A 15425-nucleotide genomic window follows, 5' to 3' on the forward strand; every position below is an offset into this window, starting at 1 on the left:
TTTTTAACAAATTCATACAAAATTATAATGGTAAGTGTATATCTTACTGCAAGTCAAAATTATATGTATTTTCTGTTGAGAAGTTCATACGTAAAACCCCCTGATTTTAGTTAAGTCACAAAATGATTTATATATTTTATCTTCTCCCCTTTTCTCTCTAGCTTTGGGAACTCTTTTATAAATTGAGATTTGTGTATACTTATATTGCTCCTTGGCAGATCACGTGGGGCTCTGCTTTCCATGCTTTTGCCCAGCCCTTTGCTGTGCCACGTATCCTTTGAAGATTCCAACTTGTTGTTAATTACATCTATTTATAATTTGACTCGTACTGTAGTATACTTACTTAATTAAATCTAGAGAATACCTTATTCTGCCTAATGAATGTGAATGACAACTATATGCACTTGCTATCTGGATATACTACTAAAACTAGAACGGTTCCATCATAGAAAAGACCTAGACCAGGTTATTCCATTAGAAAAATTATAGGGCTGACCAAGATTTACCTTTCTTTAACAACTATCTCCAGTCTTTAGTTCATGGTTTGAAGCCTCTTATCCGCAGATAGAGACTTGCACTTTGTTTACTGTCCTGGGTCAGGTGTTGATTCTCATTTAATACAGAAGTTCGCAATTCTAGTCTTGTTTTTCCTGTTTGCAGGGGGGGGGGGAAATATGGTGCCCAGTACTGCTGAATAATTTTTTCCTTTATATAATACATGAGGGATTTGGAAGATCTTGCTTTGTTCTTACTTGATGACAACATCTGTGCCTCACTTTCCTCATCTCTAAAATGGGGATAATGATACTTGTCTTTCGTTTTGTAAAGTGTTTTGAGATCTGATGATTAAAAGTGATATTGCAAAAGAACCACGTTGTAGTCTTGGCTTCCTTAACCTTGTCACCCCACAGATTCTGCAATGTTGTTTGTCCAAGCGGCTATATCGGCTTTCTTCTCCACCCCACTGAACCCCTTTCTGGGAAGTGCAATATTCATCACTTCATATGTCAGACCTGTCAAATTCTGGGAAAGAGACTACAAGTGGGTGAAGTTAAGCCATTAAGAAGCCATGTCTGCTGTGTTTAGTAGAGAAAGCTGTGACTGAATGTGGTCTTTTTATTTCTAGGTGCTATGATTTTTTTGAGAGAGAACTTGTTCATGGCTTTTAATACTTTCATACAAGTATATTATTTTTCTGAAACATCCTAGCAGCTGTTTCTACACTGACAGTGCTTACATTTCATTCCTGTCATGTAGCTTTTATTTACACTAGCATATAAACTGGATAATTTAAGCTCCAAAATGACAGAAATTTTAAGGGAAAATTTTAAGAGTCTGAAAAGTGACTGTATACAAAGGGCATTTGCGGGTTCCTTATTTGTACTGGTAACTCCATTTCACATTTGCTCATTTTACAAGAAAAATATTTTTTTCCTAATTCCCAAAACCAAAAACTCACCCTGATATCTTAGTCAGTATCAGTTCTTGGCTTATGCACCACCACCAATAAAAGATTCTTCAGGTCAGATAGTACCTTCAATTAAACCTTCCCTTAGACTGAAACCAGTGGGGTTATGCAGGTATCATTGAGGTAAGATGTGGCCTGCAGAATCTTTTACCTTTGATGATGCCTGAACCAGAAAAAACCCAGCTTGACATTCAGATGGCAAGATGAGCTTATAGTACTAGCATTTAAGGGGAAAACCATTTCACATGTAAAATGAGCAAGTATCATGTCGAGTCACGGGCAATAAATATGAATGAAACCTAGGTGTCATTTATAGTCACTTGTCAGAGTAGAATTATTTAAAGACCTTGCTTTTAAAACCTGGTGTACAAATTTGGGTTTCTCCTTCAGCGAACATAATGGCAGTTTTTGGGGTGAGGAGAACTAAAATGGAGCAGCACTTGTGCTTCTTAACTAGTAGTGCCACCCTGAAAAGTAAACTTTGAGCACAGCCAAGTGTTAGCTTTGCTACTTCTATTGACTTCAATGCAAGTAACATTGCTAAAACTTCATGCAGAACTTAGAAACTATCTATCTTAATTGGCTTTTTGTGGGCAAAGGAGAGGGCTTTGGTGTATTGGATTCTAACACTACTACAGCTAAAAGGCATTGTTATGTACTGGCAGGATTTTAAGTTGAATGTAAAGAAGAATTGCAGGCAAAGCTTTCAAAGCTATTATAAAAAAACCTTTTCTTTGGTACAGCATCGTTTACAACTCCTTTCCCTATATTCTCCTATAGTACGAAAAACTCTTAAATACGTTTTGTTTTAATTTTGTTGTCTTCAGCACAAAGCGTGTGGACCATTCAAACACAAGACTCGCTTCCCAGCTTGATAGAAATCCAGGTAATAGTCCTCCTTTTTGGTTGAAATGGTACAGAGTGGAGATGTGTGTCCCTTTCATGTTAGTAATATCTGTACATGACAGACTCACATCAACTTCCATTTGTGTCTGGGAACTCCTTATGACAGAATTAAAAATTGTGTTTGCATATCAAGTTGAGGTTCACCTCCTACACTGAATGTTATATGACTGCAGTACATGTAGCCCAGCTTATAATTGGGTTTCTTTTAAAGTGCTTGACTTGTGTGTATTTATATACATAGCACCCTCTGTAATCTAATTTATGTGGGGGGAAATACCTACCTCTTTTATAAATGTAGTTAATCTTCAGGGGGGTTTGCTTTAGCTGGGGAAGGGAATTATTACAGAAGTAAACTCAATGTACTTTGACACTAAAGTTCCTACTAGCTTAACTGTGAGTAGCTTTAAGTATGGACAATGTCTATACCCTAACCATTAGGGTTTTTTTTATTGTTATGTCTGAACCAATTAGGGAATAGTTTCAATCACCTAGGAAGAGGCATAATGTTTACATTTTATTGTGTGCGCAAAACAAACCGATTGATCCAATGATGGAATGAGGACCTCTTTCTTTTGGAAATGAACTGATCAAGCTCCACCATTACCCTTCTTGCTAAACCACAGAACTACAAAGGTGGAAGCAATTTTTTTTAGATCAGTGGTCATCTCTTCCTTACTCGTCACAGCTGTATTTTCTGATATCTTTTTTCCTTTCTGCCATTCCATTGTCTGCCCTCACATCCCCTTTTCTCCAACTCTTCCGCCAAACTACCATATACTCTGCCTTGTTTTTCTTCTTTCCATGCCTACCTACTTCTCCCCTTCCTGTTGCAGTATCCGCACAGCTGTTTTGTTTTCTATAGCGTTTGAGTGCTATGAACAAGGGCAATTTGGGAACTGAGCACTGCTTAAAGGGATCTAGGTGCCAGGGCAGTGGGATCCTAAAGTAGTACTACTGATTGTTGCTTGATTCCTTTTTGCCTATGTGCTTAAGCATAGCACTGCATGGAGTTAGGTACATGGGAGTAGTATGAGTGAAACTGAAGGAGTGCCTTGGAGATCACAGAAATTAATGGTTAGGTTAATCAGGTTTTTTTTTTTTAAACCTATCAATGCATTCAGAATAAATTCCAGTTAGTTGAATAGTTGCCTCTATAAAGAGATTGAGATCTTTGAAATAACATTACATTCACTGCTACATTTTCTTGATAGCAAAGTACAAGTTTTAATTGATAGAAGCTTGGGTTTTCCTGCAGGTTCAGATGATAACAACCTGAATTCAATCTTCTATGAGCATTTAACCCGTTCCCTTCAGCACAGCCTGTGTGGAGACCTGTTGCTGGGGCGGTGGGGGAACTACAGTACTGGGGACTGCTTCATCCTAGCTTCTGACTACCTCAATGCACTAGTACACCTTATAGAGATAGGAAATGGTCTTGTCACCTTCCAGCTGAGGGGGCTTGAATTCAGAGGTAAGAGTTCTGTGCTTTGATTACCCATTTGGTTGCTTACAAAGTTGACTCTTTTTTGAGAAGTTAGTTTGGTTCTCTAAACCAGTGGCTTTGAACTTGGGCTTCAGGGTCTCTGTGGCCACTGTTATGTAAGTGAGAGAAAACCAGAGCTCTATAACAGAGCTAATGTAGGTTTCTCATTACATTTTAATGTGTTACACATACAATGATGGACAGTTACTCTCTTTTCCTATACCTGAGTTGCATGTTTGAATATAGAGTGGTAAATTAAAACTAAGCAATTTTAATTTTTTTCATTAGTTAAGCTAGAGACAGTAGTTTAATTTACCTGCTGTTCACAGAAACATAATTTGTGATGTATTCTGGTGTCTCAAACTTTTTAAAATATCAATTATCTTCAAATTAGTCCTCTAAATTCTTACTTTCCTTAACATCCCCTAAGGCACTTACTGTCAGCAACGAGAAGTAGAGGCCATCACCGAGGGGGTAGAGGAAGATGAAGGGTTTTGTTGCTGTGAACCTGGCCACATCCCACATATGCTTTCATTCAATGCTACCTTTGGTCAACGCTGGCTGGCATGGGAAGTGCTTGTGACAAAGTATGTTCTGGAAGGCTACAGCATCACAGACAACAGTGCCGCATCCATGCTTCAAGTCTTCGATCTTCGGAAAATTCTCACCACTTATTATGTAAAGGTATGGCTCTGCACCTAGCAAATGCGGCTGTGGGGGAATTCACCTGTCCTTCAACATAATGTTATTTTGAGGAATTGGAAGCATGAACACTTTGTGTGTATATAGTGCCTTTCATCAGGAGGATTACACAATGCAATATAAGTTATGAATACACGAATCTCTCATTCACCATAGGAGAACAGCTTGTTTGAGGGTATGTCTACACGTTGAGCTGGGGGTGTGATTTATAGCTAGGGCCCTACCAAATTCACGGCCATGAAAAATGTGTCATGGATCATGAAATCCAGTTTTCCCCGTGAAATCTGGTCTTGTGTGCTTTTACCCTATACAGATTTCACAGGGGAGACCAGCATTTCTCAAACTGGGGGTCCTGACCCAAAAGGGAGTTGCTGGGGGGTTACAAGGTTATTTTAGGGGGGTCCCGGTATTACCACCCTTACTTCTGTGCTGCCTTCAGAGCTGGGCAGCTGGAGAGTGGCAGCTGTTGGCCGGGCACCCAGCTCTGAAGGCAGCGCCCTGCCAACAGAAGTGCAGAAGTAAAGGTAGCAATACCATACTATGCCACTCTTACTTCTGTGCTGCTGCCTTCAGAGATGGGCAGCCAGAGAGTAGCAGCTGCTGCCTGAGGGCCCAGCTCTGCAGACAGCCGCGCAGAAGTAAGGGTGGCAATACCATACCATGCCATCCTTACTTCTGTGCTACTGCTGCTGGCGACGTCTCTGCCTTCAGAGCTGGGCTCCTGGCCAGCAGCCGCCACTCTCCAGCTGCCCAGTTCTGAAGGCAGCGCTGCCGCCAGCAGAAGCACAGAAATAAGAGTAGCAATACTGCAAGCCCCCCTACGATGATAGAATCATGGAAGATTAGGGTTGGAAGAGACCTCAGGAGGTCATCTAGTCCAACCCCCTGCTCAAAGCAGGACCAACACCAACTAAATTTTCACAATAACTTTGTGAAACCCCCTTCTCCCCCTCCCTCCCTCCCAACTCCTCTTTGGGTCAGGACCCCTACAATTACAACACTAATATTTTAGATTTAAATAACTGAAATCATGAAATTTATGATTTTTAAAATCCTATGACCGTGAAATTGACCAAAATGGACCGAGAATTTGGTAGGGCCCTATTTGTAGTGCAAGGAGCTAGTGTGAGCATGTCTCCTCGAGCTGAGAATCACGAGCTGAGAATCAAGTGTAGACATGCCTTGTGGTAAAGTGTAACAGCTATTTTCGCATTTGGACAGCCATGTAACACAATAATCTAGGACAGAGAGTGACTACTGTATCCAACTGAAACATCAGTGGAAGCTTAGGGGACAGAAAGTAATTACCCAAATATGAATCTGGCCAGGACAGAACTGAAGAAGGAAAAAAATTCCATCCCCTTCCCCCATCACTACTACAAAATATCCAAATCCTCAAACTCCTCCTTGCTGTTCGATTGATACCTTCGAACAATCATATTTTTTTTGTTTGTTTTAGATCTGTTTAAGTGCACCTTTGTTAAGGTTATTTGCAGGAAAACTTTGTTAAAAATATTTCTGTAATTAATTATTGCAAATCCAAAACTAAGATGGGCCTTGTTGAACCTGGGGGAATGTATGAAGCCTGCCATACTCTCATTGCTTGCAAAGGTTGCACATAAATACTATTTTGTGTTAATGATAGGAAATTATACTTGTGATCTCTTCATTCCCAAGAATCCCAAAACTCTCTCTTAAGTATGTACAGGCACCATCTTTGAAATGCAGCCACCTCTGGGATGGGGGAATGGGGGCAGAAGGCCACTGTCATGCACATCACTGCATAACAGTGTTAGAGGGAAAATATTGGCCTGAGACTCCCTGGAAAATGTCTACTTTTGCAAAAAGATGCCAGTTGCCAGATCTTCAACGGTCACCCTGAGCCAACAGGCCTTGATCTCTTCAAAAGATCGATACGCACACTGTCTCAAATACGATCATAATCTTTCATACTTCTGAGGGGTAAATAAATCTGGCCTTGAAATACTTGTCAGACTTCACATTTAGAAGGCTCTTTTTGCAGCCACAAGGGCTTGAAGTTTGTTTTTTCTTAACTAAAAACATTAAATTCAGTCCTTTTTAAAAAAACATACCAAACAAACAAGCCTGTAACAAATCTCCCACTAATCAAAGCTGGTGCACTTTCAAACAGCATGGTATGCTATTTCCATCCTCGTGTGTAACAGAGAAATACACAATTTAATACAACAAATTATATTTAAACTATTTCCTTGATATGTAGTATAGGTTGTAATATTTTCAACTTGTACCATTTCAGGGCATTATCTATTATGTCACAATGTCCCCCAAGCTGGAGGAATGGTTAGCTAATGAGACAATGCAGGAAGGATTACAGCCATGTGCAGACTGCAACTATGTTGATGTGGACCCTACATTTAATCCAAATATTGATGAGGATTATGACCATCATCTAGCAGGGGTCTCCAGAGAAAGTTTCTGTATGACTTACCTCAACTGGATAGAGTACTGCTGCTCCCGAAGAGAAAAGGTAGGCATGACTGAGTGACCAGAACTATTAAACTTTTCTAGGAAAGTCTCTTAAATATGTTTTCTTTGGTAGGGTTGGATTTAACTGTCTATTGAAATTTAGATTTCAAATTGATTTGCAGGAAAGTGTTACATTGGGTTTGGGTTGATGAGTTAATGCTTTGACCTTGATCTCTTGAGACCAAAATTCAAATTAGTCTTAGATTGCAAGTAGTATATTATGTAGTTGGAAGTGCACTAGGGAATGGAGGAGCGACCAACATAATTTGGCTTGATTGGGCCTCTGCTTAGGCAGAGAAGAGTGGTCTTAGAATAGCCATGGTGTCACTCGTGTTTATCAAAACAATCCTAACTGCAAATCTCTATAGTATCTAAAATCGACTGCCAAAAGCATTGCTAGGTACCTCATGGTCAAATTTGAAGCTCTTCTCTGGACCACTTCATCTGGATGAGCACTTCATCTCCTAGCCTCTTTGTCCTCTCTCCAAACCTCCTGCACCCTTTTAAGGAAGTTTATACAAAAGTGTGTCTAGAGAATTACACTGGTATCTGCTTATTTAAATTCTCAAATGTGTGGTTTGACCATGGATAGACATGGTCTTCAGGGCGTGGGTAAAAGGGTCTCCTGATCCTTTAGATTTAATGACATACCTGGGTCTTTAGAGTGGGGAGCTCATTGGAGGTAAGTGACTAAAAGGAGGCCTCTTCTAGAAAGTATATTTGAAACCTTTTTTAGACGTGGAGAATGGCCGTCAAAGAAAACTGTCTGCCTCTATTACATGACCGTCACTTGGCAATTATTTTGTGGGGGTAGTGGAAAGCAGATTTAATAACTTGGATACATGACATTTTACTGCCTAGAGAATTATCTTTATAATGAAGTGTTACATCAGTAGTACTGCTTTACAAAGCACCACCCAAATGACTTTTTGCTCTGGGTGTTCTGATGAGTGGAAGCCGTCTACATACTTCTGAAGTAAACTCACAAATATATATTGTTTATAACTTTTAAGTGAGAGGTGTATGGCCTGGTCCATTAAAATGCCTGTTACATCTCTATTCATCAAGACTAGTCTTTTTATGACTCAAACCTAGAATTCAAGAACAGAGTATGCATGCAGGATAGTACGTACTATATTCAGCTTGCAACTAATTCAAATGGCAATGTAGTGCTTTTTTGTACAAATCTCATTAGTAAGGCAGCGTTTATAAAGCACTGTTTGAAAAGAACCCCTAATTTGAATTCGGGTGCTTCTGAATGCCAACCCATTTTTATTTAGCATAAGTGCCACTTGAAGTTGATTTCTGGTAGCTTTCTGTATTTTCCTTTTTGTCACTCCTCCGATCAGAATACATTTTGCTATAGTATGAATCTCTCCCTACCTTCTCCACATGACTCTTTATTTTTTAATGTATTTATTACTACCAGCCGCTGGATGCAGATAAAGACTCCTCCTTGGTGACTCTTTGTTACGGACTCTGTGTTCTGGGGCGGAGAGCTTTGGGGACTGCTTCCCATCATATGTCTAGGTAATACTACGCTCTTGTTTTTAGGGATTTTGGAGGAGGGGAGCCTGCGAGCATCTAGGTTTGGGGTAATGGCTAACTCTTTATACAAAAGCAATGTTCTTCTTGGACCCCCAAAAGGAACTTATACTCTAGGCCACCCTCCTTCATAAATACTGTGGGTAATCCAATGAAGATGTGCCAAGGCTCAGCAAATGAAGTATGTAGAAGACTTGAAACTGAACATCTCACTTCCTTAACTAATTGAAATTGAGAGTAGTGCAGTGGAGGGCCTTCACACCTTCCTTGTCCATGATACCTGCTGAAAAATGAGCAGGATTAATCAAGTTTTGAAATTGAACTTCATTCCTTGCTCCCAGCATGAGGCCTATGTATAAAAAGGGGTACAGGGAGGAGTGTTGTAACACATGGCACACGGAATAATCTTCATCAAGATGCAGGTTAGACCAGTGTTACAGGTTCATTGGCCTGCCCAGTTCATGTCACCTGTGGTTGGTAGATGTTGTATTACAGATTAGTGTAAAATTTAGTTGTGTGTGTTGGCAAACCGGAAATTGGTGACTCAAAAACACATACTAAAACGTTGTCTTCCTCCTGGACACCAAGCACAGCATATTTACTCTTTATCACATGTGAAAGGACAACTGTTGACTAACTCGTCCTCTGAGTTCACCATATTACAGCGAGATTGCCTAGTTGGCCCTCTGAAGGATTGTCACTATATATGATCTTGCTGAAATACAGTAACTTCATTGGGGCAGATCACAAGGTCCATAACTTTCACAGGGTTTTTTAAATTAGCTTGGAAAAACGTAGGAGTCTAAATGCCTGAGTCACTTGAAAATAGCAAAAGAGCACTTATAATAATAGCAATTTAGTTTTTAAAAATACGTTATTTATAATTAGGAACTGTAAATGGTGACAAATCCTCGTGGTGAGTTAAATGGAGATGATGAGATGAAGCAAAAGAAGGTAGTAAAGCTCTTAATCTTTGCACCAAGAATGGCACAACTCAGGCAATCTCCTGATGGATACATACACTGTAGTGTTGCACTCCCCTGGAAAGTTCCAGCTGCTTAAAACAAGTATCAAAATGATGCATTCTTGTAACTTAATCTGACCCTCAGCATTCTTCGTCAAATATATACTAATTCCTGTAACTATAGCATGCCCACTGCAAACATTAATATAATTATCATATTTTTAATTATACCCATGTTGCTGTAACTTAGGTTTTATTTTTTTAAACAGGCCTGCTATTGCCCTCTTCCACCACAGACTGATGTGATATATTTGAAATTGAAAAAGTGCAGCGAAGGGTATAAGAAGCTTCCTTATCAAAAGAGATTAAAAAGATTGGCACTGTTCAGCTTGGAAAAGAGATGACTAATGGGAGATGTGATCGAGGTCTATAAAATTATGACTGGAGTAGAGAAGTGAATAAGGAAGTGTTATTTACCCCTTCACATAATACAAGAGCCAGGGGTTGTCCAATGAAATTAATAGGCAGCAGGTTTAGCACATAAGGAAGTGACTATGCACTGCATGAAGAAGTAAACCTATGGAACTCATTGCTGGGAATACTGTGAAGGCCAAAACTATAACTGGGTTAAAAAAAAAGAACTAGATAAGTTCATGGAGGATAGGTCCATCAATGACTATTAGCCAAGATGATCAGGGATGCAACCCCGTGCTCTGGGTGTTCCTAAGCCTTTGACTGCCAGATGCTGAGACTGGATGACACAGAATGGCTCACTCAATAATTGCCCTGTTCCGTTCATTCCCTCTGAAGTATCTGGCACTGGCCACTGTTAGAAGACCACATGCTGGGCCAGATGGACCATTGGTCTGACCCAGTGTGGCCATTCTTATGTTCATATGTGTACAGAGGAATATGACAAGTGTATCTGTCTCTACAGTTCAGTGTTACATTATGTAAATCAGTATTTCTACTGATGTAATGAAGGGATGCTACATATGGAGGTTTTTAAATGTGTTAATGATTTGGGGTTACTTTCCATCCCAAACAGTAATTTGGAATCTTTCCTGTATGGGCTGCATGCCCTGTTTAAGGGCGACTTCCGTATCTCTTCAATCCGAGACGAATGGATCTTTGCTGACATGGAATTGCTGAGGAAAGTGGTGGTTCCTGGAATACGCATGTCACTCAAACTACATCAGGTAATAAGGTTAAGGGGGGGGGGGGGGGGATGTATGTTTTTTTGGCTCTGTCCATGCTGATTGATTAAATTTTGATATATGGAGCAGTTTTCCACACAGCTTGCCTGGCCAGCATAGCAAGCTTTAAATCCTGTTTAAGGTAACAGTGTGTTGACTAGAGCTAGCTAAGTCTATAATATGTTTTTAAAGACAGTGTTTTAAATGTTTATAGGGCCCCTTTCATTCTGGCTAATCAAATTGAGGTGAAACCATGTTCAGTTAATACAATATAATATAATCTCTGCCTGGTCAAACTCATTGGCTTGCCTGACTGGTCCTGTTCCCTTTTTGGGAATTCATTCAATCATTCTTCCTTCCCCTCTGTGTATTTTGAATAGCTCTAAGAACATGAAATCCTCGCAGTTAAGTGCCTCACGTCAGATATTTCTTGAGTTGGGATGTTCCACTGGGACATCTAATTTAGCCATTTTGGTGAAGAAGCGGAAAGTAAGGAGAGAGAAAAAAGAGATAAGGGACTCAAGGGAGAGAAAAAAGGGCTTGTGGTGGGGGTGGATAACTCATACATAGGGAACTAAGCATAGACTCTGGGGTGACATCACCTCCATACACTGTATTCTCTGCAGCTCATCTCTGGTAAAGGTCAGCCTTCTAAGAGGAGCAATGGGGGCAAAAAAACCCAACTGACTTCAAGACTGAGCTTCATAAGGAAATGGTATGATGAGACTGCCTACAATGGCATATGGCCCATCTGCAACTGCTAGTAGCTAAAATCCCCAGCGGCCAGAGATGGGACATTAGATTGGGAGGGTTCCGAGTTACTACAGAGAATTCTTTGCCAGGTGCCTGGCATGTGGGTCTTGTCAATATGCTCAGGGTTCAACTGATGGCCATATTTGGGGTTGAGAAGGAATTTTCCCCCGGGTCAGATTGGGAGAGACCCTGGGTTTTTTTTTGTCTTCCTCTGCAGCATGGGGTACTGGTCACTTGCTGGTTTAAACTAAACTACAGAGTGGATTCTCTGTAACTTGAAGTCTTTAAATCATGATGTAAGGACTCCACTAACTCAGCCAGAGGTTATGGGTCTATGGATGGGTGAGGTTCTGTGGCCTGTGATGTGCAGGAGGTCAGATTATATGATCACGATAATCTCTTCTGGCCTTAAAATCTATGAGTCTGATACAAGGCTTGAAAAATTCACCAGACACTGACTAGTCAGGGGCCAGTATGAAACAAAAAGGTCCTAGCAAGATCCATGGATAACTCCCTGGTGAGAAGCCTACCTGCCCCTGCATACGCAATTGGTTGAATGGGGAGGGTCCTGTCGGTCCTTGCAATTCCTGGGCCTGCCTTTCTTTTTTGACTGAGTCTCTGGCTAAAAAATAATCTTATATTCAAAGCTGCAGAAGTGTGAAAATAACAACCAACCCTTAATGTTACTCCTCTACCCCCATCACCAAGGCATCAGCTGCAAATCTCAGAATCACAGTGAACACCTTCCATGTCCTCTTACTGTTCCTGTGTGAGCTTGTCTGCTTTTACCTTCTTGGGGAATTATGCCTTTGAAACAGGGTTCGTCTGAAGGAATTCTCTCTCTCATGTGAGCCAGAATTTATTTTAATGTACAATTACAGGGCCTTTAATAAAAAATGCTGGTGCAAGTGTTTCCAGAAATTATTTGTAGGTCTAATTATCACTCTGTCCTGAAACAGAGCTTTCACTGTTACTTGAAAATAAAAAGTTTGCATTTCAAAACAGCTTAAATTTGGTATCCGCCACTCCAGGGCAATGGGAGCACAGGGAAGCAGCAAGCTTCCCTGTGTCCACTGTAATATATTGGCAAAGTTCAGCAAATGTAGCAAACATCAACTGAGATGCAACTTGTAGAGAAAAGGGATTGGCAATCCAAAAATCTGTTCTGTTGAAATATGAAAATGAAAAAGATCCAAGCTGTGAGCGAATTAAATAAAAAAGCTTGTTCTAATTAAATAGATCTACGGTGCTTGCCTCACTGCAAGGTCTGAAAGTCACCAAAAATTATCATGCAATGACATAGCAATAATTGAGTTAGCTTGTTCCATTAGATCATGGAATTCTCTTAATTTAGCAGTGTATATAAAATGACAAATGGTAGGAGTAAATGCAGAAAACAACTTCAGTAGAGTAGTATAAAGTCATGGTGAAAGTGGCAGGATTACAACTTACAAATCCTGAAATGTTCTCAAGATATTACTTAGGCCACTACAAAGTGTGCACCTGAATATGGTGCAATAAAAGTGAGAAATGGAAAATGTACATAAAAATACAAATATTTTTAAAAATAACCCTTTGAACTAATACATAGTACAGATAACTGGTGACTTTTCATTTGCATTTTGGTAGTGCCCTGAGGTATCTCCACTCAGGATTGGGCCCTCATTGTCCTAGCCACTAAAACAAGCAAACAAAGAAAAAGAAAAATCCAAACATGGTCTTCGCCCTTTGGAATTTAAATCTGTACTTTCGTATCAGAAAGAGCCGTAACTTAATACTGAATGGATCCTGTAAATATGTGGTATAAATATGTGGCTAGCAATAGTATGATGTTGTGAATGCATGATGAAGTATACAGGATGTTTTGTCTGAAACCAGATTTCTTTTTAGTGTGTGACTATGCGGGACAGTGTTGAACACACATTTATGTAGATTTTTGACAGTAAACGAGACCAACTGTTGAAAAGAAGCCTCTCACTGAATACTCACTGAATACTCAGTACTTTACTTCTTTGGTTTTAAACTTCAAGGCTTCTGAGCCTCTCCATAGGCAATGTGACTAGATACACAATAAAATCAGTATCAAAATTATAACAACTAACCGTTCCCAATACTAGATAAATCCTCCCAACCCCCAAACTTACAGAAACATTTGATGTGGTGGATATTGAACTCATCTGAACAATGGTGGGAATCTGTTTTTGATTAATGTAATTTTGTGCAATGCATTATCTATCATTTCTGAGGTCTGAAATCTCTACTTTTTACGCAATTAGCATCTATGATACTAAGCTGTTCTCAAATAATGCTTTCATTCAGGATCACTTCACTTCCCCAGATGAATACGATGACCCTACTGTCCTCTACGAAGCCATTGTGTCCCATGAGCAAAACCTGGTTATAGCACATGAAGGGGACCCTGCCTGGAGGAGTGCTGTCCTTTCCAACTCTCCCTCCCTGCTTGCCCTCCGCCATGTGATGGATGATGGTACCAATGAATATAAAATCATCATGCTGAACAAGCGGTATCTCAGTTTCAGAGTAATCAAGGTGTGTGTTTATTGTATATGCACATGGAATGAACATATGATCTGCTGCTTCATGGTGTTTTAGAATTTAGTGTAAAATTAGAAAACTACTACTTCAGCCCAACCCATTACCTGTCTCAGTAAGCGGTCACTGCTTGGGCTGCCCTCATGGAGAGAGTGTACTTAATTGGTTATCAAGATAGTGCTGTCCATGAACATTCAATATTGACAGAAAAAAAAGTGTAATGTCCTCTCTGAAAATACCTAGTAACAATAGCCGCAAAACAGTTTCAGCAGTCCCTTTATGTTAGTTTCATTGGACCTAATTGTTTATCTTCTTATTGCCCTTTTGTCCATCATGTGTATGAGGTCTGGAAAGTGTTGAATACCTTGTAAAGTCAGCATAATACTCCTGCTGTATAAACATGGCCCCATGAAAGCATGTCTATATTGTGACTTGTACTGTTGGTGGCAATTTTGAATTTATCTACAGTTAGACAACAGTGATAAATGTAGCCTTAGTTTGACCATAGCTTTACTTCTACCCCTTCAGTATTTACACAGATGCCCCCTCTTCTGAACAACGCTTAAGCTTTTCTTCCAGGTCTCTCTAACTTTGGATTTCAGCTTTATTTCCTGCTGCTCCCCTTTGTCCACTCAAGTGTCATTCTTAAATGGACCTTTTATCTGCTTCATATCATCTATTTATGCCCCCACCCCACCCCCAAGGTATGTGAGAGAATCCTCAATTAACATTGAGAGAGGCCAAACTGCCACTCACTCTTCAAAAACTAGAATCCAGCTCCTATTAGAGGTCCGACCTGCCATTACGTATTTGTGCACTTTATTCTGTACTGTTTGCAGCTTGTGCCCATATATTGAGTCCTTTGACACAGGGAGCATGAATGCTTGATGGTTGTACAGTGCTGTGTACGCTTTTATACGCTCTATCCATAATAATGTAGTTCTTCTGTGTGTGCTTGCTCATGTCCATTCCAGTGTAGGTGTGTGCTTGCCATGAGCATCGCCACTAGAAAGATTTTACCTCCGTGGTATCCGTCAGGTCGGCTCTGCTGCTCCCTGGAGTTGCGCGCTCATAGATTCGGTATAAAGGACTCTGCCAACCCACCAGTTCCTTCTTATGGCCCGCGATGGTTGCTGGAACTACGGCTCGTTCTTGCTGTTGCAAGTATTTCTTGAGTGAACTTTTCCCTAGTCTGATTGTATCTAGTTGATTGTATTTATTAATTGTTTCAGTTATTATGTTAGTTAGTTAGGAACCCTGCTAAGTGGGATTAACCGACCCACCCCCCAGAACCAGGGCATGCCTCAGTCTCCAGGTTTCAAGCCTTGTGAATCTTGTCACAAGCCT

General features: G+C 40.2%; 1 protein-coding gene across 4 annotated transcripts in view; it reads left to right on the forward strand.

Annotated features, from left to right (window-relative positions):
• Nucleotides 1-15425, forward strand: part of PCNX1 (pecanex 1) — a 133752-nt gene that overhangs the window by 97790 nt on the left and 20537 nt on the right. For all 4 annotated transcript variants that reach the window (XM_054025191.1, XM_054025193.1, XM_054025192.1 and 1 more), the window contains 9 exons: nucleotides 162-270; nucleotides 912-1041; nucleotides 2296-2354; nucleotides 3630-3845; nucleotides 4288-4541; nucleotides 6838-7068; nucleotides 8497-8597; nucleotides 10625-10775; nucleotides 13845-14075. In XM_054025191.1, the coding sequence (XP_053881166.1) occupies nucleotides 162-270; nucleotides 912-1041; nucleotides 2296-2354; nucleotides 3630-3845; nucleotides 4288-4541; nucleotides 6838-7068; nucleotides 8497-8597; nucleotides 10625-10775; nucleotides 13845-14075 (1482 nt within the window). The remainder of the gene's footprint in view (nucleotides 1-161; nucleotides 271-911; nucleotides 1042-2295; nucleotides 2355-3629; nucleotides 3846-4287; nucleotides 4542-6837; nucleotides 7069-8496; nucleotides 8598-10624; nucleotides 10776-13844; nucleotides 14076-15425) is intronic.

This window comes from Malaclemys terrapin, chromosome 4, assembly GCF_027887155.1.
Source record: "Malaclemys terrapin pileata isolate rMalTer1 chromosome 4, rMalTer1.hap1, whole genome shotgun sequence".
NCBI classification, from domain to species: domain Eukaryota; kingdom Metazoa; phylum Chordata; order Testudines; family Emydidae; genus Malaclemys; species Malaclemys terrapin.